Source organism: Nymphalis io, chromosome Z, assembly GCF_905147045.1.
Source record: "Nymphalis io chromosome Z, ilAglIoxx1.1, whole genome shotgun sequence".
NCBI lineage: Eukaryota > Metazoa > Arthropoda > Insecta > Lepidoptera > Nymphalidae > Nymphalis > Nymphalis io.
In genome coordinates this window covers 866,679-890,166 of record NC_065918.1, presented here as the reverse complement: position 1 = coordinate 890,166, position 23,488 = coordinate 866,679, and the positions used below count along the sequence as shown (strand labels likewise).

General features: G+C 32.4%; 1 protein-coding gene across 11 annotated transcripts in view; it reads left to right on the top strand.

Annotated features, from left to right (window-relative positions):
* LOC126780215 (hepatic leukemia factor) overlaps nt 1-23,488 on the top strand; it is a 199,484-nt gene that overhangs the window by 158,361 nt on the left and 17,635 nt on the right. For 2 of the 11 annotated variants that reach the window (XM_050504487.1, XM_050504486.1), the window contains exon 1: nt 20,471-20,750. The exons of 7 other annotated variants lie outside the window; for them this stretch is intronic. In XM_050504487.1, the coding sequence (XP_050360444.1) occupies nt 20,570-20,750 (181 nt within the window). In that variant the 5' untranslated portion in view covers nt 20,471-20,569. Of the gene's footprint in view, nt 1-20,467; nt 20,751-23,488 lie in introns of those variants that run through there. 2 more of the 11 variants (XM_050504485.1, XM_050504489.1) reach the window with 2 other exon arrangements.

Sequence of the window (23,488 nt, the reverse complement as noted above, 5' to 3'; positions counted from 1 at the left end):
CATTTTGTTGAACGTAGTAGAGGAAAAATTCAACGACAAAACAATTTTATTTAATGAAATAATATATATAAATGAATTAAATAGAACCTGCTTTTTAAATACCTTGCTTTCCTTTATAGAACGTAATGTTTTTGCATAGGGAGCATCCTGACATTGGATAGTTTTCGCCTTTAAAAAAAGAGACTTATTACTTCTGTTTATATAATATGCATGTTCGGATATAACTGTTTTGCTTACCGATTTAGATAAATTGTTATGAGTTAGATTTCGTATAAGTTCATGTTAATTTAATTGATATTTGACATTTATAAGTTTTCACTTCAAGAGTTGATTCCGATTGAAGCTTTGAAGCCGGTATTTATTTCTGGCAAAGTTTTTATGCGGTTCTAAGTATCCGTGCCCACTTGGTTTTGCGTTCATCAATATACATTGATGAACAGCGATACCATTAGATTAGGCTTGAATGGTGGATGAGTCAGTACAATTACAAGAACAAAGACATAACATCTTAGATCTGTTGCTGGCAGCGCATTGGCAATGACAATGTCTTGTTCAATGGCAATAGTGATCACGCATCATCAGGTGGTCCATTGGCCAATATCATTATTATTAATAGGCAAATACTGTACAATTCAGTACCTATTTCTGGTTTGTTTGGCAAGAGTTTTTTTTTGTATGGTAATTATTGACGAGCTCTATTATAAGTGACCTTTCATTTAGCTTTTGCTAAAACAAACAAAGGTCTTATTTCACGGATACATATAAAGTGTTCGTTTTCTAATAATATTCGACGTTCATATCTTCTTTGGTAATGTTGCCTCGTTAGAAAATAGACTCAAAATTGATTTTGCACATTTATTATGAGACCTTGTTTCTTTTTTAAATAATTCTTATATACACACGTTTTATGTCTTATTTTTTTAGTATTTATTCTATTCCGCTAGAAAGTTCAAATAAATGTTATATTTTTATTATTATCTATATAAGTAGGTATTTACAAAAGAAAATAATATATGTAGTATATCAGTTGTCTGGTTTACATAGTACAAGATCTGTACAAGCTTAATTTGAAAAATGTCCCAGGATATTATTATTATTATATTTTGCATGCTGGGTTTGCATCTAGTTGGATACAATTATTTCGTATAAATATTGTGTTCTATGTACGTATGTATTTCGTATAATCATGAATGATCAACGTTATTTATTGTATCCAGATTTTCAAATGAAATAAATAAATAGTACTATATGTAACATATAAAAAATAATTACAGGAGAAAAAAGGTACATTATCATCATCATCCCGTTGTCGTCCATTGCTGGACATAAGCTTCTCCAGTGGTACGCCACTAAGCTTGATCTTCAGCTTTCAATCTCTATAGTATATCGTTTCTCCTACCTAGCTTGATCTTACGCTACGTTTGCCAAGGCCTGGTCTCCACTCCAGAATACGTCTACTCCAACGGTTGTCGATTCTGGGACATATGAGACCAGTCCACTGACACTTCAGTTTATTAATCCTTTGGGTTATGTCGATAACTTTGGTTCTCTGTCGCATCGCCAAATTTGGTAATCGACCCTCCACAAATAAAGGTACAACGCATGCAAAATCATAAATGCATTCCTCAAATTTTGAATAATGATTTTGGTCGAATTCCGACCACCATTTTTATGATGGAACGAATGTTCGTCTATGGCTCTTGACGCTATATAAGCGCCTTTTTGTTTAATTTCGATCTCAAATATTGTTTCAATAATAATTACACCTTAAGCTATAAGTAAATGATTCACCCTTCAAACTGGAATAAAACCATACAAAATACTTATGTTTGGTTGTTTTATAAAAGTACACAATAGCAGTGCAGTGACGCTCTAACAATCGCCAAATATTCAGACTTCCAATGCCTAGTACATAGACAATATAGCCAAAGTCCACTTATATGAATCTATCTAAATTTGAATATATTCATGTATTGCCAAATTTGTCGTAAAAACCTTTAGTAATTTTGTCAAATCATCCTCTATATTAAAGTTTAATAAATGCATCAGATTAATCTTCACTTTGACCAATTTTCAAGAGTTAAATCGATGTCAACGATCAACATGAACACAGCTGATGGGGGTAAGGAGGAGTCGAATTTCTCAAAAAGATAACCGATAAATACCTACTTGGATCCCATGTGTTTTCGGCAAATATCAGTGTTCCCTTGTAAACTAAGTACCATCATTGAAATTTGTCCATTTGTTTTAATTATTAATTATTTTCAAATGCAAACAACAAGAACTCCGCTTATCGTGATCGTGCGGAATGACGGCTAAAAGTCTTGCACCATTTCCCCGTTGTATCACAATACCGATATTTTAAATTACAATTTTAAATAAACATTTTTTCGCTATAAAATATTTTTAAAACAATCTTCGGGTTGCAGAGATTTTGTATATATATCTTGAAAACTGTATGTACGAAGGATTTCTCACCCACCCTATTGTTGAAGTGAATTTTACATTATTTATTTTATATTTTGCAATTGTCACCCCGTCGCTTTGCGTACCGTACATATAAATAAATTACGAGTGCGTAAGCCTGTAAAATTTCATACTTCACCTGCACGCTCCTTACCCGCTTCTAGTAGGTTGCGCATCGTAAACTAATGCACCACAAATCACACGTCGATCCTTTAATGCGTGACTTATTAATATAATTAGTAGGAATATATAATTTTAAAGCAGTAATATGTTTAAACCAAGCATTTATATAACAGCAGCAGCGCATATAAATTAACATAAACAGTTTCTAAATGTTCCACTGTTGGGTAAGGCATCCTTTCCTATAAAGGATAAGAAAGATTGCTCCGCCATACAACTCCATAGGGGTTGAAATCACGTGGCGGATTTTCGTCCGGTACATGCAGGATTCATGACTATGTTTTCCTTCATCACCAAGAACGAGATAAATTAGTGCCCGCACGGACTTGAACCGAAAATGATCGGTTATGATTCACGTGTTCTTATCACTGGGACATATCGGCGTTTGCATTTTTTTGAAAATTTAACCCCTAATTTACCCTAGTGGTAAAGGGAATAAAATTGTATGAGAATCTTTATTTTTTATAGAAAGAGCTTTAGAAATTGTTATTTAGCAATTCTGAATTATAACGCAAGAGAAGCCTGGTATAGCGCTAGTACTAAATAAAACAAAAAAACTATTGATACTATCAACTGAACCCAGCACGTGGAATATTTTGAATGTTCCATTAATTACATAAGAACCTCTCGTGAACCCGACACATTTTTAATATAAAAGATGTGCTGATTTATATTTTGTCTCGTATCTCGAATCCCAGACATCTTATCATGATGAGACATTCGACTATTTGTAGATCAATGAGCAATGACACGAAAACTACATTAAAATCGTTTCAATAGATATTATTTAAAACGAGCTCCGATAGGCGATCTCTTGTATCTATAGAACTTTAACTGTGCCTGAAAAAACTTAAGCTGACATCATTTTCTTTTCTTTTTTTCTCTTATACTCAACGACAAAAAGATACGATACATTATTAATTTACTATTAGGAAGACAAACAGTTACCAATATCAAGTTAATATCAAATTAAAACAAAATCACAAGCCAATCAAGGCTTCACAAATAAGTAAATTATAATTAATAACATAGGAGATTGATTGGTGACTTACCATTAGGCGGCCCATCCGTCCTCTGAAACCACTAGTATTATACATTTTTATGTATAATACAATTTAATAATCAATTTTAATCAGCTTTAACCGGGGCTGTGCGCGTGTCATAATCAAAATTCCATTTAAACGAGTAAAAAGGCCAAAATATGTTAATTATGTCATATTTTAGCTGTGATAAGTGTTGAAGAAGTATCAAATAATCACAACACACTCGATTTTTCGTATTTATGATAGGAGTATTGTTTTAGTTTTAGTTGCGAGTTGCAAATAGCCGTTTCAACTTTAAAAGAGATAGTTATTTTGAAATCACATAAGATACTTCAATTTTATTTAATTGTATAGATGCGATAAAGCATGAAGAAGTAACAAATATTCACAACACACACAACCTTCCGTATCTTTGATATGAGTGTGATTATTATTATTCTAGTAGTTAAAGAAAAATGGATTTGCTACTTATTGTAATGCCACCTTATATATTATATTGGGTGTAGTATTTCTATTTGATAGGAAAGTGATATCATTGGCATACCTAGCAGCAAGTAATGAAAAAAAATTACAACCCCTCTAATCATAATATAATAGGTATCTCGTATCTTATTTGTATATTCTGAAATACTCACATTAAACAAAACTATTTAGTGAAAAACATTATTTATAATTAATAATCCTAGCACCTCTTTGTAAACGCCGATCATGTTCAATGACTGGCCTTGAGACTTATTGATTGTCATGGCGAAGCACACATTAAGAGGGAACTATATTCTTTGAAATTCGAAAATATTCTTCCCACACCACTCATATCCCAATTTCCAAAACTTTGAGATACATATTTATCAATTTATTCAAGAAATACAAATAGTAAATTTCAAGTAGATCATACAATTTATTTATACTAATGTTTCCACCCCATTTCTCCCGTTTTGGGTTGAATTTCTAAAAATGACGAAATAAGAATGCATTTATTTTTGTTCAGTAGCTTTAATATTAAATTTCATTCTTCTTACTTCAAAAATTACTGACTCCCCATACAAACTTTCAACCCCTATTTCTACCTCTTGGAGGTAGATTTTCAAAAACTTTGAAATGCAAATTTATTTATTTCTAACCAGAAGCTTGTATATAACATTACATGCTTCTAACTTTGAAAATGACGGATTTCCTTACAACCGTTCATCCCTTATTTTACCCCTTTAGAGGTGGAATTTTAGAAATCCTTTCTTAGCGTATTTTCATCATCAAATTCATCTGAAGCGATTAACTTGCCCTGTAGAGCAGAGAATGTGCAGAGGCAAGTACATCAGTATACAATATTAAAAAACCCCACGCGTATCTGATATCAAAATTTTATTTCTTACCATGTCACGTTTATAATATGTAGTGGGTTGTATTTTATTGAAATCATACTTATATAAATAAACTTAAAAAGCAAAACCTTATGTAAATACATCTTTCGAGCTATTTCCGAGATACGAGAAATCAGATTATATATAAACAAGAAATTCTCATTTAATATCTTAAGATATTTACTAAAACATGTACGTTTCTCTGTGGCGCTCAACATTTTGTTAATGCAATTGTAAATGCTAACAGTAAATACAATTTGTTATATCCTTAAATTATAAAATGATCCTTGTACTGATAATAGTTACATTTTATTAAAGATAAAATAACAAAGTACAAGTTCATTTATAAAATTATTTAAACACAGAATTACTTCAACTGTTAAAATACATTAAATATTTATTCTCACATATAGTAAATATGTTAATTTTATATTTAATATAAATTATATACTTTTGTTTTTTATTTATTCAGTCTAATACAAATGCAGTCAAAGCGCTTTGTTAGTACCGCCTAAAATTATACTTTCTATTACAAATTAAGAGCGCTATTAAATTTCAATCATCATTATTTCATTAAACGGTAAACTTAAGTATAACTCGTATTCTGATCCTAAACCTAAGACTGAAATTCCGAACTTATTGAAAAATGAAGAACAGTTTTTAGTATAGATCATAGCGGCCTCAATTTTCTTTATTTAGGCTTAGCTATTTATACAAAGTCAAAATTCCAAATCAAGTTTTACGTAAAATGCGCGAATGCACTTTTCGTAGATTGAACTACATTGCTGACCAATTTGAATGGAAAAAATACAACACTATATTTAAAACAGTGTTTTACTCCATAGCGGCCTCAAAGTTTTGATATTTGTATAAATCAAACCTATAAAAAAATCACATCAAAACTACTAAAAACGCTCCGAAATAGTCTTCAATTTCTCCTAAATAAATAATTATAATTAAGAAAAAATAATACCAAATTTAAGGTTACTATAAATAATATTTTTGTTTTTAATTATTTTGACAAATATCTGATTAAAAGTCTTTTAAGAAAACATAATTTAAATGTCTAAAATCCTACAAAATGCGATGCGTTGGGCGGCTTTGTCGTTCGAATTCAGTACTGCGCGAGCTGTTCTAGTGGGATCTATGCTGAATTTATGAGAGCCGAGCCAAACGATAGAGTATGAACTTTACAGTGCGCCTACCTATTGTAGTCTGTTGTTAAATAATTAAATATAGGCAAGCTCAATCAAAAGTTCCTAATGTTCCTAAAAATACAAAAACAAAAATATAAAGGTAATACAAAACCATATAATGACCAATACTTAACTACTACCACTAAGGAACTTTAAAACCGCACTAAGTTCCAGATCCAAACCTTGGGCTATCATCACAATTTTGTTTAATTACTAAAATTCCTTATATTAGTAAATTCCTTAAAATGGAGATGACTATTATTCTAAAAAATTAATAATGTAAGCCGCAGGCGGAAGCTAGCAGCAACTCGAATGCACTCAAACTGAATCACTGAACATTCAAATCACACAGTGAAATACACTGAGATTTCACATAAAATAAAAAAATAGTTTTATTAGTTTTTGAGATATCTAATTATTGAATTGCTTATTAAAATTAACAATATTTTAACAAAAAGAATTCCTTAGTCACAGCGACAGCGCTGTGTCGTGAACTCAAGCGCCCGATCGAGTCGTCGTCGTGCGTAAAAATACCTAATACCTAAATAAATTAATTTTGTAAAATTAATTTTTGTGAAATGCCTCTTAAAGAACGATAGTATTATTAATTGAAAAAAATATATAAATCATCTTAGCAAGCCTTACAATAAACTAAGCTGTTCTTCGGTTCAACAGTAACTTAGTTCAAGCGACAGCCGCTAGATGGCAGTACATACATTAACATTGAATCATATACAATGCTTCAATTTAGACCTCATTTTTAATTCAAACTGTTTTAAATCAACAGAGGCTGCCGATATCCATCCCGAGTCATGATTATGCCATCTCGATACCATACCATATATGTTTACAAAATATCCGCGTCTATGTATAAGCAAATCGCTTTTGCAAGTAAAAATAAAATGCATGGCATACGAAACGATAAGTGACGCTTTTTAACCTGACTAAACATATTAAGTTGCAATGCGTTCTAATTTTTATTAAATTATATATGTAAAGAATAATTGCATACATTTTAAATAGAATAATATTGATCTTTTAATTGTAAGTCACCGCCACCAAACCATTTTGAGTTCAAAGCTCCTGTGAAGCCTCTTTGTTCCATTTGTCCTATATATCACGTAGGCTCAGCTCCGCGGTTTATGTATAAAGAAAGTTAGGCAACTATCATCGAAATTGCCAAAACCATTTATTTTACTTGTTTTCATAGTCTTATTTCATATACATATGCTTTGCGGGTCAAGTTACTTATATTGAAACAATCGTCAAAAAACAACCACACGAAAGAATTATAATTTAAAGACCAGAGGCCTTCAGATATGTATTTTATAAATATGGCATCATGACAGTTGCATCTCAGCTTATATGTATACATTACATATACAAAAAAAGCGACATAATACTTAGGAATAAAAATAAAATAATCACCCGAAGCTTAAATCTTAATAAAATTAATAAATATGTTTTGGGGCACGGTTATAATATACTTCAGCTGCAGCTAAGCAGACTTCGTATAGTTATCGAAAATAATCTTATTAAGAAAGCCTATTAGGTATATTATAATTCTATACTTGTAAAAACCTATTTGAATATTTTGATTTTAGTATAAATAATCGATCGGTTTAACTTTGTCAAAATATACTTTATTCGAATAGGTTCTTACGGCACTTTTGAATCGTGATTTATTGAGATTAAAATAAAATTTCATTAAATAAAATAAATTTCATTAAATAAATTTCAATTTCATTAAATAAAGGAATATAGTTTCTACTGAAACAATCGGCAAGGACCTCAATAGTGATAATAATAATATCATAAAGGCCTCTGCATCTTTGACAGATGATTTAAGCGGCATCGCGAAGGCACTTGCGTTCATGACTGAAAAGACCAATGCGAGAGAGGATCCTTCGGCCGCACTTCCGACAAGTGTATGCGCCCCCAGATGGGCGGGAGTTCGAAGCCCGCTCATGACGCCTAGGCGTCATGATAATAATAATAATAGAAAAATTGTAACTGTTTTTCTTTTTAAATTGTAATACATTTTTATAAGTTTAAGTAGGAACTGAGCTTCGAAAGTTATAAGAAGTTTTGTTTGTTGCTGTATCTGATATATCCCTTTTTATCTGTAACAAAAAGACGCACATATAAATTAGCCTTTACATTTATATACATACATTTTTTTTAGCCGTTTTAATTAAATATGTTTATTTTTGGTTTTAAAAGTATTCATCAAAATTCAGTTATTAATTTATATGGAAAAATATTTGCTAGAATTTTAAACTATTTATTTTTATACAAAATCAATTACTTTACACAAATGTTCATCAAATTTGGATAAGCATCTTCGGCGGTCGAATTGTGAGGAAACTGCGTTTTTTGGAAAAAAATATTTATTAATTGTTGTCATATTTATAAAATAAATATGCGTGTGTAAGATTTTTAGCTTATTCCACCGCGTTGATAAATCCAAATGCGGGATACACAATTGCCGGATTTTATAGACTCACACATATTCTGACGTTGTTTTGCCTCAACCTTGGATTTAGAAATTAAATGATGCTTGACCGAGATTGAACCCGCTGTCACCGCTTAATATGTGTTTTTTTAACCATTATGCCATATCAACTAAATACTGCTACTAAGTTTATTCGTATTATTTACTTACATTCTAATTTAACGTGATTCGTCACATAGCACATTCCACTAAAGATTAAATATGACTAATTTACTTCAACACAATATACACTTCGGTATTTTTAAAATCATAGTCGTAAATTGATATTGTGATACGATATTAAATAAATAAGGGTGATGATGAAGACACAGAGGTTAGGTCACTTGAATCTTAACCGCAGATTGCGGGTTCGAACACGGGAAAGCACCACTGAATTATCATATGCTTAAATCAAGACATAGTGACAAAACCTGCAATTGTCGAAAAATCTGACACATCCGTATTGGGGCAACGTGATGGAATAAGCTTTAAGTCGGCTCTAAATAGAACACGATGAGGCTGTTCCTTTAATTTATAAAATAAAATTAAGATGAGTGCAGCGCCATCTTGCGGACAGATCATACAAAACTTATAATATTCCCCATGGAAAATACTAAATTTCTCGGTAATCGGTCAATTTTTGTCACATTGATACTGAGGACACTATGTACAGTCACATATCAGTTGATACAATTTAAATAGTAATTTACATATATTTCGATCACTTGACCTCGACCGCGACATATAACTGTCGTAAAGCAATATATAACTGTCGCAGTCCAAAAATGCACTTAGCGTATAGCGCTACACAGCGCTTTATAGCGCAAATTTAAACTATACTAAATGATTTCTCTTAACAATCTTTCTCGTCTGTTAGTAACATATTGATATTGATAATTTATTTACGAAACCTTTTGAATTTTTCTTATATTAATATCTTATGTTGATTATTTTCCAGTAGATTTTTATATAAGGCCAATGTGGCCAATACATTATATTTAAAATTATATATTTGTTTGAAATCGGTCTACCGTTGAACTAGCAAGTTATAGTTGTCTGAGTAAGCCAGTGTAATTACAAGCGCAAGGGAGCTAACATGTTGTTATGTTGTTAGATGCCATGGTCGGCGGCTCTTTGACGGTGTAAGGAGGGTCTTACACTTAAAGCGACAATGTTCGTATATCCTATTTGCATTGTTGGGCCTCGTAATATTAAAAATATATATATATATATATATATATATATATATATATATATATATAACACTCACCGAGACAGGAACTGTCCCCTATTTTACAGGCGTGACTTTCACTCGGCCTAGATTTTGATATCAGCATCCCCGCATAGCTCTTTACCTTAAAAATTCACGTCAATTTCTCAGCAAGTTCCTTTCTATTTATAAGACGAATGTAGTTCTTTATCATTATGTATTAAAAATATCACACGAAATTGAATTCGCAATTATTAAGCATTATTAACACGAAAGCCGTAAATATATACAAATAAAAATGCTATATAGCTATTTGTACAAATTATAACAATGTGGAATCGTGGCAAGAATGCTAGCAAGATTTCCCATTGTAATCGCAATTTCGATCGAATCTTAAACGGAAGGGAAATTTAATTGTCTAATTTATTTCGAATTTTAAAAATTGTAGAAGATAAAACAATATATACAACCAATTATTTAGTCTAATACAAATACGAAACACACACTCATATACCAATTAACAACAACAACAAACAATTTTAACAACAACAACAATTTTCGTTATGTTCATCAACATCATATGCATTGGAAAACATGCACGTTAAAGCCCATGTTAAATGCACATTATGAATTCGCACTTTACCTATCTATGTATACATAATAATAACTCTAGGTTAATTAAAATATCTATCTCTTTTATTATTACTTAGATTCAAAAATGGTTTCCGTCCGCGTGTAAGAGGTCGGAGCTGTTAAATACCTTATGTCCTATCCTGTATCCCTGATAACGTGTCTACGAAATGTCATGATCGGGTTGCGTAGCTAACGCGTCATATCAAATAAACTTCTCTTCTCATCTAATATATATATATATATATTTAAGATTTCGTTTATTAAAAAGAGTAAACCTATTCTACACTGTCGTTATGTTGTACTCCTTCACGGATACACTTCTCACGGAAATGACGTTCACGCATAGCTTTTCCGTAGGCTGCTATTGTTTAGTGGTTTTGCTCTGATGACACGTATAATGTGCCAACATTATCTATGAAGAAATGGAAACGCTTAAATTGATTTCGCAAGTGTTTTGGCCTAATTAATTATTCTACCAGGACTTAGGATGATACCTTTTGATTATTCTATCTATCCTTGTAGTAACAGTAACAGCCTCTTAATGTCCCACTGCTGGGCTAAGGCCTCCTTTCCCTTTTGAGGAAAAGGTATGGAGCTTATTCCATCACGCTGCTCCATTGGTAGAATACGCATGTGGTAAAATTTCAATGAAATTAGACACATGCAGGTTTCCTCACGATGATTTCCTTCACCATCAAGCACGAGATGAATTATAAACACAAATTAAGCCCATGAAAATTCAGTGGTGCTTGCCCGGGTTTAAACCCACGATCATCGTTTAAGATTCACGCGTTCTAACCACTAGGCCATCTCGGCTATCTTTGCATATTCATGTAAATAAATGAAAAAATTGTGTTTTTTAAGAAGTTCAAAATATAAATATTTATATCACATAATTTAACAAATAAAAAGCAAAATTTAAATTAATTAATTATATAAACATAGTTTTTCTATGTATTAATTTTATTATATAAAGAACAGTACACACACATTACACGCTATATATAGTTTTAATTTATTCTAAAATTGTAATAAAAACACGAACTAAAACTGTTAATATGTTTCGGTACGTTTAGGTGAATTCTGTAAATTCTCAAACCGGTCAAAAACGGTGAAAGTTACCACACCAAGTCGGAGTCGCCTACGACGGCGTCACCACCCATCTAAGTTTTGATCGTATTTATCAAATGAATAAAAAGCTTAAAGTAAATTAACTTTTACTTACAGTGAAAAAAAAAGTTAAATAATAATATTTTTTGTACAAATTCAAATTGGTTTATCTGTTTGTAATTAATACACTTAGATACAATTTAATCGTTTTGTCAGTAAAATTGGATTATCAGCGGCCTTAATTTTTATGAGCAGTTGTGTCCTCTTCTTTTAAATGTAAAATCACTAGTGTTTAACTTATAAGTCGAATATAATTTGTATTTTTTCATGAAGATGTATTTTATTATATGTGTTGTTTGTTCTTATCTGTTGTAAATGGTTGGAAGATGGCGCTAAAACAATGGCTTCTATACCAATCAATCGATTGCCATGTTTATATATTATCAGTTGTTAAGATTAAAATAAAAGTACAAACCTAGATAGTGCTAATAATTATACAGAATACTAACTATTGCAACCTCTTCATAAATATAAGAAAATAAATATAAGTCACGAATTAATAATAGTAAGTATTGAATATGTAACTTGTAACCAAATGTGATACTAAAATTCGGATGTAAATTCCACTTAAATTGACTTCGAATGATGCAGGATACAGATGAACGGTACGGTCAGTAGTACAAGGTTTTGCGTTTCAATTTTGGCACAAGTGAAAGTCTATATTTTTGAGAAAGGAAAAGTAGTTTTTTTGTGCTGAGAGCCGATCCGCGAGCGCCTATACCTCCCCTCTCCCTCCTATGAAAGTGAAAGCCTTTCAACTTTCGGCAACACCTCGCTCGGACAAGACAATGGTTTCTGTGATCTGATTTTTTTCTACCATTTCAATTAAGTTATATTATTAAATCAAAGAAATAACTTTCTAAGTTTTCATTTTTTTAATAAGAATAACTATAATATATTATATTTTATAGCAATATTGTCTCTTTAAATCGAATTGGGTTATAGCCATTGAAGTAAATCTTATAGGTCGATCAATTGTTAAATCGAAAGCATTTCGAACCGAAACAGACATTCCATGAAATTAAATTTTTGTTGATTAAAAGTTCTTGGCCAAATATTAACTCTTTTTTATCCGTGTCAGTTGTATCTACTATCCAAAGCAGTATTGATATCTAAATCGTTAAAGGTATTAAAGGTGTATAATTATGTTAAAATCGAAAAGAAACTTAAACTAAGTAGTGAAACGTTTCCCTCTCGGTTTTTTTTTTATTTCCAATCATAAGGTATTATTATGGATGACTAAGGAATTAATTGCGGCGCTTATATAAAAACTAAACTTAATGTATTTTAGTTATTTGTATACACACAAAGCGCTTTATTTCCGAAAACTTTAAGGGCCATCTGTGGTCACCAATGCCCATAGACATTGGCATTGTGAGAAAAGTTAACCATCGCTAACATAAACCTTGGAAACTAAGATGTTATATCTTTGTGCCTGTAATTAAACTGGCTTACTCATCCTTCAAACCGGAACACAACAATACCAAGTACTGCTGTTTTGCGATAGAACATCTTATGAGTGGGTGTTACCCAGACGAGCTTGCACAAAGCCCAACCACCAGTAAGTATGGGTGTGCGTGTATATGTTGGGGCAAAAAAACAACAGCTTAAGTTTTGAAGAATAACCAGGTCAAATAAAATCCTTATATTTAAATATAAAGGGTCTACCCGCTAGGCCATATAGACAGAACGCCTTCACTGTCCGGTAATTTATGTAATAATAACAACAAATACATATTAACATCAACTAATTTTCACAAAGCTAAATTTTTTTACTTAACACAATTATAAAATATAAAAGAGAAAAAAAACTGACAGCATTATTTAACTCTATTAAAAATAATTGACATTTTATTACGGGACTATCGATATCACAACTTTAATCAAACTTCCCGTAAGAATCCGTTGTAAAAAGTTGAAAGGAAACAGAAAAATGTAACAGACTATATTATTCTCCAATTACTCAAGTTCAATAAAAACGAATAATGTGAATTTAAATCTAAGAAAAGAGATTTAATGATATAAAAGTATTTAATAGGAAAAAAATTGTGTTAACAAATTATTTTTATTTTAAATAAAAATCATAGACAAGGGCTCGCAAGAAATATTAAACAGACCTTTTTATTAAACGTCAATTGAGAACTTATATGCTATGTTCCTTTTTTCCAGTAATTACACTGGCTCACTCTTTGAAGATGGACCAGTTAAAGTACGTTATTTGGTTTGGTAACTCCTATTATTTTTGATTCTAGTTTCAGGACTGATAAGTAATATATGTTTGCAGTAGTTATGGGTTCATATCCTTTTCATGCGAACGTAGTTTAAATTAAAAAATATAAACAAAATTTTGTATGAATGATTTGTTGATCGCATAAAACATCTCCTATAAGTTCGTATTTTTTTTTAAAAAAAAGCAGAGAAACCACATTTAATTAAAAAGGGTAATAATATAAAATACTTTTATTAAACTAAGTTATTATTTTGTCGCAGTAATAACTTTTTAAGTTTTTGTACATACATTGCGATTTAGATCATTACCCATGTTTCATAAAAAAAAAAATCGTGGGATGTGTGTTCAGGCGGAAGAATCGTTGTTAAAGTAGGCTTTAATCGACTGCCTAAATTTATTTATATACATATTAATTGACCAGTTACCTAAACAGGAAAGACCAAAATAATGAACCATGTTTGAATTTTTTAAATTGGAATAATTAATCCTCTCGTCGGTTTGACAGTACTTTGGTATAAATCTCGTTTTTAATACTATTTTAATAATTCAGCCATGTTTGTTATTTACCTGCGGCTTTTATCCATGCAATTATCCGGAATAAATGAGCCTTTTTCGATGAAACGTAAAAGAATTAAAGGCAAGCTATGAAAAAAAAGAAATTTTCAAACAAAGACGGGGTATGGTTGAGCGATTACCAAATTTTGTAATTGCTTCTACCGAACATACGAAATCAATATACCATTTAAAACAATGGAATTGATAAGAAAAACATTATTTTGGATAAATAGTCTCGATTAACAGATTCCAGAGCAAAGATTTGAAACAAATTAATATATATTAATTGTTTGAATGGAAAAATATGAAAATATGCTACAGCTTACATTCGTTAAAGATGTAGGTTTACCCCATCATCAATATTTAAAATCCAAATATATTATTATGCCTATAATTACTTTGATGACATCGCTTCTTATTATTTGTATAATTGACTCTGCTTCGTTGGTCGGCAATAAGACTACTGGGTTTTCCTGTAGATAATTTATCAGTAGCAGTCTTGTACCCAACAGCTGTCCAGTCGTAACGTATAGTGATAGTTAGGAGTGACTGAAATCTTTTGCGCGGTCATCATCATCATCATCATAAGTAACTATAACGTATAAAATGCGTCGTGACCTTCCTGTTAATACTAATAACTCCCTAACAGTTATTGAGCCTTGATATCGTTATGTATTAATTTATTTGAATTATGATTTATGACGGGCCAATTGGCGTGGTTGGTAGAACCTTTCACGCCGAAGGTTGTGGGTTTGATACCCACCCAGCTCAGGCATTTGTGTGCATGAACATGTCTGTTTGACCTGAGTCTGGGTGTAATTATCTATATAAGTATGTATTTACAAAAGAAAAGTAGTATATCAGTTGTCTGGTTTCCACAGTACAAGCTCTGCTTAGTTTGGGATCAGATGGCCGTGTGTGAATAATGTCCCAGAATATTTGTTTATTTATTATTTTAAGCATTGAGCCATTTTGATCATTAAATAAACATTTTCTCAATTTACTTGTCGGATAATACTAGCATAGCTATGAATCATTAAAAGAATATTTCTAGTGAAAAAGAGCTCAATCAGCCGAACCACAGTCGCACACAATTTACACGATCCCTAAACAGCCGCTCTGACGATTATATGTATAGAGATTTAGCGCGTTTTATCTTAATACGATAACCAAACGTCACTTATAGGTTAATTGATGTCCTTAATAAGTTGTACAGATTATTATTTCAACAAAAATATATAAAATACAAACATATAAATATATATTTTTTTGTCTTTAATTTTCTTTAATCAATAAGAAAATCTATTTCTCTAACACACTTTATGATGTCAAATTATTTTGACTATTTCACATACATATTTTCTTACTAATGTTTTTAGTATTTGTAAAAGTACGTGTAAGCTGTTTTTTTTTTTTGGAAAATCTATTAATTATCTTTTGGACTTTTTCGCTCTTTAAAGTAATAGAGAAATATGTAGCGTAAGTTAAAGATTCTTATAATACTGTTCTGAAAATAATGTTAATAATGCTATGTGTAAATACACGTATTCAATATGTTCGCGTTTAAAACAAATCCCTTAATTTGGTTCTTTCGATACCCACGAGATTATATTGGACATTATATTTAATTTCTGAAAAAAATCTTATTCATTATATAATAAGATTGAAAGTGATACTGTGTGTCTGTGAAACGCACGATATGTCGTAACGGGATCGCGTCGCCACATCAACGTTGATTCGTCTCAAATACTATAGTATCAGTGCTAGAAGAGTTACACGTTTCGGTGCGGGTTCAAGTTCGATACGATAGTGTAGGGTTATCGGTTTCCCCCACTTCCTGCACACATTATGTTTCGATTGATGCGGATTAAATCTAAGTAGACTGCTAATGATTTTTATAAAGTATTTAATAATCATTATTTTAGTTAGCATTCGTCTTACAAAGGAGTCAAAACGCGCATATTTTATACCGGTAAACGGTAGGGTCAAAACCAGGACAAACACTGCTTTTGTATGTATATAAGTATAATTATGTGCTTATTTTGCGTCACAATTCATCTCGTGCTTGGTGGTGAAGGAGGCCATCGTACCAACATCCTTCCACCCAATACGTCCACATTGCAACCGCGTGGGAGTATTGTCGAATATATTCGAAAAGTCGAAACCTTCTTTCAAGAGCAGAGGAGGAAATTGCTTAACACTTTGATCTTCTGGGATGACTAAAGAGGACTATTTAATACCAATTAATAAATGGGTCAAGAGATTATTTTATGGTAACTTAAATGCACAAAAATAAAAAATATATATATAAATTAACCGTAACCCGTTCAAACTTAGTGCAAGTTCAGAGATTATTCTGCGATATAATATCGTTCAAAATAGTTTAAGTTTAATAAAACCAATTTACAAAACCTTACTTCTTTAACGAAAATATGTATAAATATTTTATTTTATTAATACGTTGTACGTACGTTATTTCGTATTGTAATATATACGTTTTATGTATGGACAAGAAACTATATATAATTAAAAAAACAATAGTAACAGTAACAACCTGTTAATGTCCCACTGCTGGGCTAAGGCCTCCTCTCCCTTTTGAGGAGAAGGTTTTGGAGCTTATTCCACCACGCTGCTTCAATCCGGGTTGGTAGAATTCACATGTGGCAGAATTTCAATGAAATTAGACACATGCAGGTTTCCTCACGATGTTTTCCTTCACCGTTAAGCACGAGATGAATTATAAACACAAATTAAGCACATGAAAATTCAGTGGTGCTTGCCCGGGTTTGAACCCACGATCATCGGTTAAGATTCACGCGTTCTTACCACTAGGCTATCTCGGCTTAAAAACAACATTAAAAGAAAAATTGGCAACATCGTGTAAAAAGAAAATTCTCAATGAAAAACATTTTACTGCTGACTGACTGACCAGGTGGCTAGTTAACGCATGTTTTTATGAATAATGTTACGTCACCTGCGCCAGCGCATGCTACCTGTCCTCACACTAGCGCGCATTCATTATGTATATCATTTAGTTTTACAGTCATACAATAGCTTAAGTTTATATATGACTTATATAAGTATTTATTCGTTTTTTTTTTGTATATAATGTTATAGAAGGTAGGCACTGAAACTTATATTACTTGAAAGGAAATATGTGCATTGTCATTGTTACAAATGACAGTCTTTATAATTGTACCGTTTCTAAAAATTTACCTTAATATGCTTTCTTCTTCTTCGCCGTGACACTCTTGTCAGAGCGGTCGTGGTCGCCATGAAGTATTATGAATTATTCGGCGCAGATGTTATTCGCCTCACAAGCCTTCGCCATAAGTCCCTGTTAGTGGTGAGCCTGGTGCATTCATGCAAAGGACCGCCAACAGTTGTTTTTATTTGGTCGGTCCATCGCATGGGCGTCCTTCCACGTGGTCTGATGCCATCCACCTTGCCTTGAATAACACACACAACAAGGCGCTCAATGGAGTCATTTCCTTGCCGGGAGACGTGTTCAAAAAATGTTAGTATGCGCTTTCAAACCAGCGCCGAAAGACGCTGTTTGATGCCGAGTTCTTGAAGAATGGAGATATTGGTGCGAAATTCGGTCCACGAAACTCTTAGCATTCGTCTCCAGCACCACATCTCCAGAGCATCGATCTTCTTTTTTTCGACTAATATACTTTACCCAAACAAAATTATTTATTTGATGAGCTTTGGTTTGTTTATTTGTAAATCTTAAATATCGTTATGCAAAACTGCTACGTATATTTTTTTTTTCAATTTAAAATTATTTGTTTTTCCATTCACGATGACGATATTCGTTTTTAATAAAATGTAATTTCGTTTAATCGAAATTGTTTTAATTTTATTTTTACAAGAAAACTATTTTCTTTTATGACCGAATAAAATAGCATGCAATAGAACCTTCGCTTCGGGATACATAAAATAATATATAATATAATCTTCCTTTATTTATCAATTATACACACATGCAAAGATTACAATTACTTCGTTACCTAAACGAAGGTTGATTTAGAGTTTTCCTTATTTATTTATATTTTATTTTAATTTTATTTATTATTATAATTAAATTTAAACATCGTTCGCCGTGAACAATCAATGTTCACAGGTGACCTGAATCATCATCATAATCACATATGGGCGGCGATCTTTAAATTATTTTTACAGAGCCTTCGAAATTGATTCGCTTAAAGCCAGCGAAAATGTTCATGTACGTTATGTTGTGATGAAAAGAATCGCTTTTAACCATCGGACTTAAGTGCTTATGTTCCATGAGTCGGTATTTACAGACCCTCCCTACAGAACAAAGCAATACGAAGCAAAATTGTTGGCAGATAATAACAATTTGCGTCGGTAATTACGGGCATGTTGCTGAAGAGATTCTATGGATTATTTAAAAAGGGTAAAGCAGTGGTTACTGCTTCGTTTCCATATGTAAAATCGTTCCATAATAATTACGTTAAATTGTAAGAAAAACTTAATGATACATTTCACATTGTCGCTTCCATATTCATTTCTGGACCAACATTTACTGGGGAAAATTAGGGTCAAATTATATTTTAACAGCAGACTGTTGTATTGTATATCTTGTTCTCTTAAAAGTTCGTCGTGCTAATACTTCAGTAATGTTTGAGCACAAACATTGATATTACAATATGCACTTGGATATAGTTTCTGGAATTTTCGATTTTTTAGCAAAGCAATAAAAGTAATGTTTACAAACTGTATCGAAGTTTTCTAATCGATAAAATATTGTTTCAAACAAAGGGTTTGAGAAGCTGAGCCATCTGGTGTGGACCAAAACATCATTGTTTGATCGATCGAACGATAGCACATCGCCTGCACCTGTGCCTTTTGTTTCATGACCATAATCTTTAACATTTTTAGCCTTTCATGATAAGAAACACCATAAGAGTTATGCATCTTCAGTAATACCATAAAAATATAAAGACCGTTATGTTTATTGATTGTTAAGTTGGGATTTGCATTAACTCAATGCAAATCCGTTAAGTGAGGATTCTGTTCAGATCAAATATTCTTCTTTCAAATATTTTATTATTGTTTTGCTATGACCAGGTACTTAAATCCAACGATTGGCATCAGTTGCCAATTGATACGCCAATATGAGTCTCATATAGCGCTTACTTACCCATCGATAATTTCGAGTAAAAGTATAATATCATCAATTTGAAATCAGCGCTTTATGCTCTGAATATTTTAGTTGAAGTGGCCTTTGCCCACCGTTAGAATTATGGATTTTTATAATGTGTCAAGTTTCAGATAGGCCGTCTTGTTAATAGACAATGTAAGGCCTTTAAAAAAACTATGTTTAAGCATTACACTTTACGAATAGGCTATTAAAACGATTATGAATAAAAACTTTGCGATGTTCAATCATTGATTTGAGAAATACTCGTCTCTAAATTCAACGAAGATAAGAATTCAACGCGCTGCGTTGATTTTGGTCAACTTTTTAAGGGGCGGTTGAGGCAATCATTCTTATTATATATTTTCATTTTATAAGGAAATGTGTTTCTTTATGTCGGTTTAAATGATATGTTTTTTTTAAGTCTAAACCAGTTCCAATACTGTTAGTAATTACTAACGACGTAGAATATTCTTCATCATCTTAAGCTACGTTGGACAGACGCAATAAGGCATCGTTTTATGTTTTTGCGATAAAGTTGACCCGATCGCTAATGGAATCTTAGGATGTATCGCTTGTTTACAACAATGCGCACGCGCATGTTATGTGTGCCGGTAATCGGTTATCATTGGCGAGAGTGATCGTGCATCAGTATTATGTCATTCGCACGGGGGCCCGACACGGCAGGGCTTCACCGATGGAGCCGAGAGGTGGGGGTGTAGGGTGGGGCGGCGGCAGGGGGGCGCGCACGCCGGCTGTTCGCTGCGAGGAGACTCGCGCGCTGCTCGCCGCCGCGCACGCACGCCCGCGCACTGGCCAGCGCCACCCGCGCGCCTCGCGATGTGTTATCAGTGACGGAGTACCTACCTCATGGAGTACCAGCACCCGCAGCCCGTTCAGCCCCTCGGCCCGCCGGCGCCGCCCCCGCAGCTGCTACCGCCGGCGCCGCCACCCCCTCTGCCCTCGCTGCCTCAGCTCCAGCATGGTCACGTCCAGGACGACGATCGATGGAGCCAATACCACATCTGGAGACAGCACGTATTTGTCAATGGTCAGTTTCGCACCGTAGCATCGCGGGAAGATCGCGCACTTTCTCTACAGCACGCTCGTCCCCGGGCAGGGCTCGCCTCTACACCAACCGAAAAGAGAAAGTGGGCGACCGTAACCCGCGATCGGAACTTTTTGACTCATCGAAATTTCTTTGTTCCCTTGGTTCTTGACTCGCCTCTCGCTTCCAACTTTCTCAGCATCCTACTTTTCGTTGTTATAATAGTTTTGAGCCAATATTTGGTTCTTGATTTATCCATCGTATCTTCGTTAGAGTTTTAAAAAATTATTTACCCTCACATCATTAAATAATAAACAGTAAATTATTGGGTTGTCACGTTCTTCAGGTTCATTCGAACGTGTATGCGAAAGAAAGAGTAAAGGAGATTATGTAAATGACACGAGGCGTAGGTTTACGGAAGGCCGCGAGTCCGGCCACAAAGGCGATTAAAGTGGTATCGGGAAGCCCTAGTGGACCAGTGTAATGAACACAACACCGTGTATACAAATCAAACTCTCGTCCATGGTAAATTGCATCTCTAGTTCACTGGGTCAAAGATTATTCCACTGCTCATTATCTGTACTCGATACTGATAAATTAATTCATTTCGTTGACGCAAAAGATTAGGTTTATTTTAATTTGCATAGAGTATTTACAATGTTTTAGGTCTTGTATATATTAACTGCATGGGTAAAATAATTCATGAAACTCATATGGTAGGTGATATTTTATCATATTTAGTATTTAATCGAATGTAATCGGAATAAGGCCGTAAAATGGTGATATAGTCGTGATCTAGTTCAATTTATTATTGATCATACGTCGTGGACTCGCGTTTTATCGATTCACATTCAAACTGTTGATTACCGCTTTGAAAGCGATATTCGAATCAAGGCGCTATTTTAAAATAAATAATAATAAAAAGTACAAATTTTATGACATGCACTTTTTAAGTAATATTTAATAGGTGTTAAAATAAATTATTATATATATATATATATATATAAAATATTTATAATAATTGAAGTACGAAAAATTATTACTATATTTGTTTTAATAGTATTAATATTTAATACTTATTTACAATGATCTATTTCGTATTTAAACAATCGTTAGAATTTGATCACTGTTTTTTTTATACATCAACTAAAGTAACGTACACCGAGATATTACTGTAGAGGAAAATACTTCAAGAAATAGCAGGTATATATGTATATGTATATGTCTTACAATATGCGATGCGAAGATAAATAGGCATTAATTATTAATGTTAAAGAAGCTAGCGTTGTTTCTATTAAGTATAGGTACGATATAATGATTGACATAATTTATGCATGTTTTTTTACACAGTGAAACACGTTTAAGTAAATATTATATTAAAAATATACATACTATAGCGCATTTTAATGACATTAGATGTTTTTTTTTTTAATAGTTAATAATCGATTATCATAACAATTAGAATATATATCATATTAATGTTTGATTTGCAATAAAACATCAGTCATTTGTATATCTTATAAATTAATATTTTAACGTCATGGAATCCATAATTCGAAAAATATCGATTGATAGATTGTTTAGAATTTACTTCACTGTGTCTACATAATAAGTCACTGCTTATTTTCATGAGAAACTTTCAACACTAGTTATGTAGAAGAAAATAAACCAACAAACGTCCCACAAATTTTTTGTTGCGTTGATACGTATAATATTCAAAATTATATCATTAATAAGTCCATAATAATAATATAACGATTATTAAAAAAGGCTCAAAGAATTAAACAGAATTCGAAATTTAAATTTTAGCCGTAGATAAATTTCAGTAGCTATTTTAATATTGGCCGTACATTATTCTAAAGAGAACTTTAACATTGGATAGAATATGCCTTATTTTGATCGCAATCTATAAGAAATCACCGCATTAATGTTTAGAAGGTTACACGTGTCCACAGCATTCAATCACATGTCGATCGCGAGTACAATTGTTATTCGCTGTATATATATTTTACGCCTATTACAATATAAACACCCAACTCGAAGTTATTTTCCATCTCGATATCGTACCAACTCAACTGTTTTAAACTTTAATAATTTGTTACTTTAAATAAATTACCCATTTAGATTAAAAATTGGTTTATAAAAAAATCTTTATAATATTACTACTTTTTTGAGATACGTATTTATTATATCTGAATACAATATAATAAATAAATTTCGGCTAATAAGAAACAATTTCATAAAGATTCCATATTTAATTTATGCTGCGCAAGATTAGCTCTGTGGGTTATTTTGACCAATTCGAGCATGGCCGCGCACTTTCACTCCGAATATTTGGGAAAAAGTAGCGACCTTCTCGTGGCTTTCTCTAAAGGCCCCTCGCACCCAGCCCCCCGGAGCACATGCTTTCTTCCGCGTTCTGCCTACGGAGCACTTTTACTTTTAAACTTGACAATGCTCTCGCAAGATGATTTATATCGATTATCTGCTTCGCTATCGCATTGACCCTCATTTATACGATGTCTTATATATTTGTATCTGTACATGATGTCAGTCATCGTGTCAGTACGGAAATATAATTTAAATATGCCATTTTAAATTATCTTAAATAAATAAATAGGATCCATTGGTAACTGAACGGGTTTTAAGAGAGAGTTGATATTTTGTTTTTAAATAAAACTTATCTTTATTCAATTCAAGTGGAGCTGAATTGATATGGAATTGTTAATAAAACCGTAATT